This window comes from Lactuca serriola, chromosome 6 (assembly GCF_051521515.1).
Source record: "Lactuca serriola cultivar US96UC23 chromosome 6, Lser_US96UC23_V15, whole genome shotgun sequence".
NCBI lineage: Eukaryota > Viridiplantae > Streptophyta > Magnoliopsida > Asterales > Asteraceae > Lactuca > Lactuca serriola.
In genome coordinates, this window is record NC_136413.1 from 7,174,831 (window position 1) to 7,185,976 (window position 11,146).

Here is an 11,146-nt window from a genome sequence, read left to right on the forward strand (position 1 = left end):
ATAAGACATAAATGAGTATTAGTAATGTTAAAACACCTATTTAGACAATTAAGCTCTTTCATAAATAACATAATAAAGATGAAAAAGTAGGATGCACTAAATGGTATTTTTGTCACAAAATGTAAATGCACCACAATTGCATGGGCCAAATAACATTATATCGGATCATTAGACGGTCATGTAACACCAAGGAAAATATTACATGGGTCATGTAATCTTCTTTAAGGTAAAAATTCTATCTTGAGTTCGGCTTACCCGTTTTGCTTTATGTTTCTTCTGGCATGCTCATATAGGCGTAACAAGATCTTTAAAGTATAAAAATGAGTTGTAAGAAGTCCTAGTGGTATCTTGGTAAAAAATTTAACCAAAGTTTGGTATTGTATTTAGGTGATTGTTGAGGTGAAGTGAAGAGGAATCAATCAAGAGTCAAGGTGAGTAGTATCAAATACATGTTACATAAAAACAAAATTATGGTGTTTTGTATTTTTTAAAGTAGAATGATTTAAAAAAATTTCATTATTACTTTCTATGTATTGAAATGTATGCTCATCTACTTGTGCATTTCATGAAAAATTTTCATTATAGTTAAGATGTTTTGAAATGAGTTTTAACATGAATGTGAGTGGGTGTAGTTAGATTTTGCATTTCATTTGTAACACAACGAATTTTTCAAAGTAAAAAAATGTTATAATTATAAAATCATTTTTGGGATTAACTCATATTTAACAAAAACCCAGTCCCACAAAAACCAATTATAATTAAAAAATTAGGTGTTTCCATTAAGCATCATACAAACCATATCAAGCAAATACAATTTACATAAATATCATTAATAAGAAACTTCATAGGCTCCAATCCAGTCACTATCTCTTAACTATTAACTTCCACCTATAATCTTTTATCATTGAGTGTAAACTAAAACACATGAAATTACCAAGAGATACATAAGACAATAATGTCTCGTTAGATATACGAGTTTGTGACACAAACATTTATCAAATTTCTAACATAAACATTTCCTTAAGCAAAACATATTTTAAAAGACATTTTTCCATATTCCATTCCCTTTTAGAATTAAGGGATAATTTTGGTATTAAACCGTTTCCAATTTTATACTTAGGGTCTAACAATACCCCTAATTTTATCCTATATATCTCGTTACGGGGATATCTAGCTCAAGCGATATATTCTTGTCATTAGTTTCCATGCTTTACATATTCCATATAGTAGTATCTAAAATACTCATTTAAAAAATAAAGCACCTTCATTTCAAAATATTTCAAATTCATTATCATGTTCACTAAAACTCATTTTGCCATGTACCACTAAGTGAAAAAAAAGCCAACACCTACTCACCTAAGTCACCAATGTAGATTGCTAATCCTTTCACTTTCAATTCCACATGCAAACACTCTTAGACACCACCTATGCAATCTAAATGAAGGTCAAAAATATGACCAAAATATCATTAAGGGTCATAAAAATTATAAACCCTTCTAAACATCATTTTAAACCATTCTTAACTAATACAATTGGAATCTGGTAAAATAGATGAGCCAAACTCAAGTTATAGAAGCGAGTGGCAAAATAATTCCTTCTCAGAAGGGAATATGATCGTGTTTCTCTATCCCTTGAGAAAACACAAACATGTTTTCATGAATACACTCTCCTATTTTGTTTTTTTTTCTCAAAATGACACTTTAGTTTGCATAGTTTTTGAAACCCATTTTGAATTCACTTTCTATCATTTGTATAGGTTCTCACACATGATTAGAAGGTGTTTTATCATCCAGAACACCCCACTTAAATCCTTAAGTGCTTATTGGAACCTTTAAGAACATGATGATATTTAAGTTTTAAATGGAGAGTTAGCCAGTCTATTTTGAAATTTGACATTTTAAAACTCACATAGTTTGTTCCCAACTTATTTAACATTCATATGAATGTTGTTAAGTACATAAAACTACAATCAATCCCATTGTAACTGCTTAATTTAACTATGGAATCCTCAGTTCCCCCATTAAACTCTAAGTGCTTATAAACACTCAATTGAAAGGTTTAAAAGCCCAAGTTGTTCAATAACACTCTTCAACTAATATGAATTATTCCCAAATCATTTAATACATTATTGGGTGTTATCAATTTCTTAATATCTTACACATTCCTATTTTAATCACTTAATGCAACATGGGGTTGTCAATTTCATTGCATATTTGCTAAATTCCTAAATTGCAGTTTTGGCTAGAATCCCATGGATTAACCAAGTAATGAAATGACAATTTGTGTTTTAGCATTCTCATTATCCAAGGAGTATATATCCATGTTTATGGAGTTCATTTATTCCCTAAATACCAAGTCTAACAAGGTTTGTATGGATTTTAACCATATTTCCCAAAAATCAATACAAATCATTGTTTATACTTGATTCTACCATCATGGATGAATTTGAGCATTCTAGTTGGATTTGTTGCTATCAAATATTATATAAATCATAGAATCCAATCCAGTTTCATCATCAATTGGAATATCCCCAATTTGGGTTTTCTAGGGTTCATGTGGGTTGTCACCTAAATCATCAAATCCACCAACATAGTGATTGGAATGATCAAAACTAATCAAGGGAAGTTAGAAATGAAAAACCCAACTATTAAAAGAAGCTAATTTTGACTTTTGGGTTTTCTACAAACCTTGAATTCAAAATTTAGAGGTAGAAGAGAAGAGATTATACCTATCAAGCTTTTAGTTCCTCTTTCCTTTGCTTGGATGCACACATCTTGTCATGGATAAAACCTTAGATTTAAAAATGAAAGAAAATCACCATAAGAGAGGTCCTTATCTCCCCTTCCATTTTTTTTATGAATGAAGGGAAATAGATGCATCTTATTTACCCAAAAGTTTCATGTTTGGTCCCTCTAGTTTATATATTTTGTTAAATTTACCATTACTTCATTTATTTTCACATTTGCCTAAAAGGTTGACATGACAAGTCATCCTCCATCCATTATATAGTTTTGGTAGTCCTTTCCATTAGACCGTAGTCTGAGTCCAAAAACGCTTTCGAAATTTCCATTAGAGGTTTAGAAGTGCCACAATGGGTCGAAATGGTTTATGCAATCAGGTAAAATCAATGTTATACCGGTTAGGTTTCTTAAAACAACCAGATCTTTTACATACAAACTCCGTTTTGGAAGTTTTTTTATATTTTCGTATACTATGGATCTACAGTATTTGTTTCGCTTTCAAACGTTTAATACAAATTTTCAATTTTTCAGATGTATTAATTAGGGTTATGGTTTGTACTTTAAGATTCGTTCGAGATTTGTAGCACTCGGAGTAAAATACTATCTCATATCTTATTGTAATTGTAATGAAACTATATATATATATATATATATATATATATATATATATATATATATATATATATATATATATATATATATATATATATATATATATATATATATATATATGCATCAAAGCTCAACATATCAATCTACAAAGTGCCTCGCGGTGAAACGACTAATTACAGATTTAGACCTAATTTTCAGGATATAATAATGTCTAATTGCGTTTATCTGAATATATTTGACACCCTCAAAAATAATCTAAATAGCATAAAATCCTTTTGGAAACAAATATGAAGATTTCCTAATAATGTATAATATATTTTTTGTAGAATTGTCCCTACTTCCGTGATACTTGTGTAATTTGTGACAGTCTATTAAGTATTATGTAAACCTGGAATTTGGTGAGGAAATATTCTACAGGTTTTCATCAAATTATTATCAGTGACATGCTAAACTATTTGTCCTAAAAACCATTGAACATATTTAAATGCGAATAGCTACAAAAATCAACCACCGTTTGTTTCTACGGAAGGAACATGAGGAAGCCAACAACTAATGCAGCCCCAACTCACTTAATTTGCAAAAAATGGCCCACAACTAAAAGGAAACTTCATGCATGGTAACGAGTACTCTATCTTCTTTTTAATTTGATCTTTCTATTTTTTCTCTTTCCCCTCTATATATATATCCAACCCCATTCGTCTAGTTCTCAAACTCAAACACCACCTTCATTCAACCTCCATTCCTCTAAGTAAGCTCAATAAACATGGAGGTTGCATTGAACGACAGCCAAAAGTTCTTATCCAAGATTGCAACCAACGATGGCCACGGTGAAAATTCCCCGTATTTTGATGGCTGGAAGGCGTACGACACCAATCCTTACCACCCTCAAAACAACCCCACCGGTGTTATCCAGATGGGTCTTGCCGAGAATCAGCTTTGCTTTGATTTGATTCAAGAATGGATCGAGAAACACCCTGAAGCCTCTATATGCACACCTGAAGGAGGTTTTGATTTCAGGGAAATTGCCATTTTTCAAGATTATCATGGCTTGCCCAAGTTCAGAATGGCAATTGCTAATTTCATGAGCCGAGTTAGAGGAAGCCGTGTTAGGTTTGACCCTAATCGGATTGTGATGAGCGGTGGAGCCACTGGAGCTCATGAGACTGTGGCGTTTTGCTTAGCTAACCCTGGTGAAGCCTTCTTGGTGCCCACCCCTTATTATCCAGGGTATGCATATATACACTCCTTTCACCTTTTTTACCATCGTTTTGTGATAATTGAGTTTTATCATCTAATCGTTATACTTGTTATAATTTAATTAAAGAAAAAGCTATATATAGTATCGCCTAATGAATGATCCTAGAAATTTCAAGTGTTATATTCTAATGAAAATTACGATAACCTTAGTTGAAGATCATATAGTATATCATATTCTAGCTAGTGTTTTGAGGAAAAAAGCAATTATTGTGCAATGAAACCAAAATATTTACTCTTTCTAGTGTTTGGAATTTTACATATTTATGTAATCTATAAACAGGGGCGGACCTAGGGGTGGTCCACGGTGGCACCGGCAACCCCTAATATTTCCGGCCGCAGTGGAAATTTTTTGAAAATTTTCGAAAATTTAATTTTTTTTACTACTGTGCAACCCCTAACTCTCCCGTGCAACCCCTATTGTAAAATCTTGCGTCCGCCCCTGTCTATAAAGGGTTTCATCCACTATTTTAATTAGTGAAATTTTCACTCTCCATTTATTCATGCTTATTTAGTAATCTGTTGGGAGATTAAACCATTTAATAACAATTATCAAATATGTAAATTGTCAAAACATGATTTATAAACAATATGATACATGGTTTAACTTTTTTTAATTTTTTTTTCATGTATCACAAAACAATAGTTGCAGTTAAAAAATAAACGAAAAAGTCAAGCATGTAACTTTCGGTTCCAACTTAAAATTAAACATGTAACTTTCAGTTCCAAATTAAATTAATATGTATTTATTTTGTGGACCAAGTACTTCATAAGAAATTTAATAATTTTAAACATAAGTCAACTCTTGAGCTTTTCAGTTTATCTTTTTATATGATTTATGGTTAATAAATTCTTTTTTGGGTATCTAAAATGACATTTTTAATATTTATATTTGAAAAATACAGAAGTAAACTTTAACCTTTTGATTGTTACGTACATCCTATTTTAATAATTTTAATAATAATAATATATATTTACCGAACATCATGTTATCATTTTTGTAGATTTGACCGTGACTTAAGATGGAGGACTGGAGTCGAGCTTTTACCTGTTGTTTGTGGAAGCTGGAACAACTTTAAGGTCAGCCTTGCTGCCCTCGAGGAAGCTTATGAAAAAGCGAAAGAGTCGAACATCAAGGTCAAAGGATTACTCATAACCAACCCATCCAACCCTTTGGGCACTTTCTTCGATAAGGAAACCCTAAAAACACTTGTCACTTTTGTTAATGACAAAAACATCCATCTCATCTGTGACGAAATCTATGCTGGCACAGTGACCAAAGACAACGAATTCATCAGCATAGCCGAGATCCTTGAAGAATCCCCCACGATCTGTAATCATGATCTCATTCACATCGTTTATAGTCTCTCAAAAGACATGGGATTCCCTGGATTCAGAGTTGGAATCATCTACTCCTACAATGATACTGTCGTGAGTATTGCACGTAAAATGTCGAGCTTTGGCCTTGTCTCGACTCAAACCCAACACATGATCGCTTCAATGCTATCAGACGATGATTTCGTTGAGAATTTCATTAATGAAAGCAGGAATAGGCTTGCCAACAGGCACGATCTGTTCACCCGGGAGCTAGCGCAAGTTGGGATAAGCAGCTTGAAGAGCAATGCCGGACTTTTCTTCTGGATGGACTTGCGTCGTTTCTTAAAGGACGCAACTTTTGAGTCTGAAATGACGTTCTGGCGTATCATAATAAACGAAATCAAACTCAATGTCTCACCTGGCTCGTCTTTCCATTGCTCTGAGCCAGGCTGGTTTCGTGTGTGTTTTGCAAACATGGATGATGAGACTGTTACAATTGCTGTACGTAGAATGAAATCGTTTGTGCTCAAAAACAAGTTGTTCGAGATTAAGACCAAGAGCAAGAAACAGTGTTGGCAAAACAACCTTCACCTCAAGTTATCTTCACGTAGGCTGGAAGATATCATGTCACCTCAATATTCCCCACTCAACTCTCCTCTGGTCCGAGCACAAACTTAGGGGAACGAACAGTACTCTTTTCATGCATGGCGTACAAGAACTGTAGCAACGTTTTCCTGGTATTTCCTGTAAGAAGAGGGTGAGTAGTGGGTATTGCATGTGTATCAACATTATCACCGTGTGATGTTATTTGTATTTTTATGCTAACTTGTAATCACAGTTTGATGCATATTATTTTAAATAAAATTTTGGTGAATTCAATTAATTTTGAATGGAAATACTGCAAAAATCTTTTATTATTTCATGTTGGAGCCTTATGAGAAACTTTATATAACTTCCCAATATATACACTTAAAAACAGTGATTTTATCACCACTTCAACCACGTGTTAAAAACAAATTATAGTCATTGTCCTGTCACATATTAGTCAGTTTTATTGACACAAAAATGAGCCCAATATTTGACAAAAAAAACAATAAATATGATGAAATTTTGTGACAGAAGCATCGAGGGATATTCATTGCTAAATTTTATGAAAAGATGCATCGCTAATCGGCAATCGCTCATATAGTTATTTTGCAATGGAATATTTTTCTTGCCGATCCAACTTACATATATTGTTAAACTATATTATCACAAAACATATTTCATCTTGTTGATGTTCTTAACCCTAAGGTCCATATACATCCATATGGAACAATTTTAGTGTTCTTTGGATTGAGGAATCCACAATCATCTTGTTTGGTGGTCTCTTACATGTTCCTAATTCAAAGCATAAAGAGTATCATCGATAAAGAATTTATAAATAGAAGTTCATTGATAGGTTCTTGACCCACCAATGTTAAAATTGTGTTTCAAGAATCTTCTATGCACTGCCAATTGGGAATAACCCAATTGGTAGAGACATAACCTCTTAGTTTCAATTGGGAATAGCCTTAGTTTGGGTTAAATCCTTGGTGCTTACAAGAATTGAAATATTAACATTAATCTTTTAACAAGTCAAGCTGCCTTAAAAAAATAGTCTTCTATGCACTCAAGCAGATGGATAAGGCCATAGACAAAACATAAATATTAGGTTTACCCACAATAATATCAATGTACAGTAGATACATGTTACCATTTCTTTCTTGTGTAACCAACACTTTTAATTAATATCCTGATATGACTCTTGTATTTATAAAGCTCTCTTGTATATATGTCTACTGATAATTAAAAAAATGAAAAATAAAAAAAAATAAAACAAAATAAAAAGAAAAGTAATACAAGATACATATGCTTATTGGGCAACATATATATACCACAATTAGGTAAACAAGAAAAAAAAACCAAGACGTTAATCATCAAAAGTTAATGATTTAACTAGAAATAAAATGTGTTTTGTTACAGAAAATAGTTACGGAAAATTTCCGTAGATAATTACGTACACAATCCCTACAAATTACATACGGAATGAAATGCTCTAATTTAATAACGTGATAGCTAAGGAATAATGACGGAAGTGAATCCGTAATTATTCCGTAGGTAATTACCTATGGAATAGCTATAAATTAGGGACGGAAGTAAATCTGTAGGTAGTTAGCTATAGAATACCAATGGATTTATTAATTATTATTATTATTATTATTATTATTATTATTATTATTATTATTATTATTCGTCTTAAAACTATTTTTTTGGATTGTTTTTTTTTTTTTACATATTTAAGACACGAACAATTAAAAATCATACTAATAAAAATATTTATAAACATAATGATAATATATAATAATGATAACGAATATGTTTAACACACAAACGATTAAACAAAAAAAAACTATGTTTTAACATATCAATAAGGTGAAATAATCTACGTTTAATGTATACAAAATGAAAAATGATGATAATAAAGCGAAATATATACATTTGCATGAGTATGCATGTATATATATATATATATATATATATATATATATATATATATATATATATATATACATATACACACACATACTAGCCGTTTACCCGTGCCAAACGACATATGCGACTAATATATTTCGAAAATTAGTTTCAAACGGCAATTAGTGTTTTTGATTGAAATAGAAATTACATCAATGGTCCTTGTTTTAAAGAACATTGCTATAGATATGAATATTATTTTATTTTTCACAAAAGAACAAATTCACATACATGCATACGTAGTGACAGAAGTGGTACTGATTCAAAAATAAATTTACATAAATGATCATTTTTGAAAGTATGTTGTTATAATTCATAATTGTTTTTAACAAAATAAAGTTATATAGACACACAAATAAACATACAAATATACACAATAACACACTGTTACACACAAACAATCATACACACACAGTTTGTGTTAACATTTTCACAAAAACAACAGAAATGGTCCCCTTGTGAATTTTTTTACATAAATGATCCCTATTTTAATGTGCATTGTTATAAATATAAATATTATTTTATTTTTCACAAAATAATCATAAATTCACATACCCACATACGATATAAATGGTACCAATTAAATAGAAATTACATAAATGATCCTTTTTGAAAGAAATAGTACGCATTGGAATAACCTCGCTCTTTTTCTGTAAATTTATGTTATTTTATAAATAACTATAACTTTGTTAAATATGTTTAAAAAAACTATTCTATTGAGTTTGGGAAAAATTTATCAACATATGTAGCAAATGCCAAATGGTTTCAAAATTCAAGAGACTGGTAAAGTGACTTTACTTGAAAATTTAGTCAAATTTGTGTTTATTACATTGGCTCCTAATTGCTCTCCATATACAATAATGTAACTCAATTTCCCATGATAATAAAAGGCGTGTTACACTCCTTTAAGTCTTGCAAAAGTTATGCAAATACACAAAAGCTACAAAACGATAAAGAGAATTCAAATTTTCCATTAGACACCATATGACACTATTTAATATTTTACAAATGATAATTGCAAAATTTTGAAATCTTTTTAGGAACATAATGTAGTGGTGTTGATTTTGAGGGCATGCGCGGAATTAGAAAGATCTAGTGATTCATCATACAAATTCAAAAACACAATGAGTAAATAAATCTTTGTAAGCTCTTATTAGATCTAGAAAGATTATACAAAAGGGTTTGTATACAAATTCTCTCTCTAGTCTAACACTCCAAATGGGCTCTTGCATTCTTACATAATGGGAGTCACTCACTTCCTATTTATAGGAAAAGACTCAACCCTTTTACACATACAAAGAGGAAAGCCTAAACACATTACATCCAAGCATGACTTTGCACCCTAACATTCTCCCCCTCAAAGTTAGGATTGGATGTCCGGCTTTAATCTCCAACGAGCTAGCGCGATTAAGACCAAACTCCCCCTCGAAGTAACACCGGTCTTCAAATCTGCAAATGAATATTTGACAAACCCGAGAAGCTTCGAATATCCATCATTCTCCCCCTTTTTATAATCAAAAAATGATTATAAAACCTACTAAGGATGAGAAGCGCCCGAGGAATAATCTTTACAATACTCCCCCTTGATGTGTACCAAAAATGAATCACCAAAAATCTTGCACGGAAAAACAATCACGAGAAAGCCACAAAAAATTCCAATTTATGAAATTTTTTGACTTTTTGGGTGAAAGTTGCAAGATTTTTCAAAATCCGTGTAGATATTGTCACTTTCTGAAACTTGCAGGGACCCGTTGCGCCAAAAACAGTCAAATATGCGAAACACTAGCCCATTTGCGAAACCGGGCATAAAGCGTAAATTCGCACAAACTGTAGGGACCAAAACTAAAAATTCTGCATTTTTTCAGCTTTTATTGCCATTTTGCGAAGTTGGGTATAAACTGTCAAAAATGCGAAACTACAGGTACTCGTTTTGACAATTTCTGTATGTTCTTCAAACTTGCGAAGTTGGGCTACTTGTGTTATTTCTTGAAAAGAGCAGGGACCAAATGCGAACATATATGTTTTCTTCTTCATTGAACCATTAACAGGGAATGTTTCACATTTTCATTCCCACACCCTTCGCATCCCTTCGCATGTTCCACCCAATTAATCAAATGAACCAAATGCCAATGAACAACTTCCAGATATGCGAACCATGGATAAGAAAATACTTCGCATCTTAACTCCAAAATTGAACAAAATGCGAACTCATGTGATCTCTGTAACCAACTAAACAAATATGCGAACTCGTCTTTGATCTCATATGCGAACTCAAAATTGAGACCCAGATGCGAAGTGAACCAACCATTGCAGATGCAATTTCAAATGCGATCCCAAAAAAAACAGCACACATCAAAGCCTTATGCGAACTGTAATTAATTGAACACAAATTCGCATCATCAAAAACTTTCGCACATCGACCCAAGATATCCCAGTCGATTACTTTTCAATACTCACCATTTGATCGATTGATTTCATATCCAAATCAAATACCTTTGAAATCTAACCCCAAAATCGATTCCAATGATGTCGACTATCATTAATCGATTATTGTCATTTATGCCATTGATGAACCCTCGATCTCAATACTCCATATCTAACTTCGAAATCAGATTACAAGCATCGACCTTAAGCCGTCGATTGTACATCTTGATTCTAGAAATAATCAA

At 31.9% G+C, this 11,146-nt stretch overlaps 1 protein-coding gene across 1 annotated transcript; it reads left to right on the forward strand.

Annotated features, from left to right (window-relative positions):
- The first annotated feature begins 4,039 nt into the window (after positions 1 to 4,039).
- On the forward strand, positions 4,040 to 6,807 carry LOC145057051 (1-aminocyclopropane-1-carboxylate synthase-like). Its single transcript, XM_079004815.1, has 2 exons — positions 4,040 to 4,580; positions 5,612 to 6,807. Exons 1-2 carry the CDS (start codon positions 4,117 to 4,119, stop codon positions 6,600 to 6,602), a joined length of 1,455 nt encoding a protein of 484 aa, XP_078860941.1. The 5' UTR covers positions 4,040 to 4,116; the 3' UTR covers positions 6,603 to 6,807.
- The last annotated feature ends 4,339 nt before the right edge of the window (positions 6,808 to 11,146 follow it).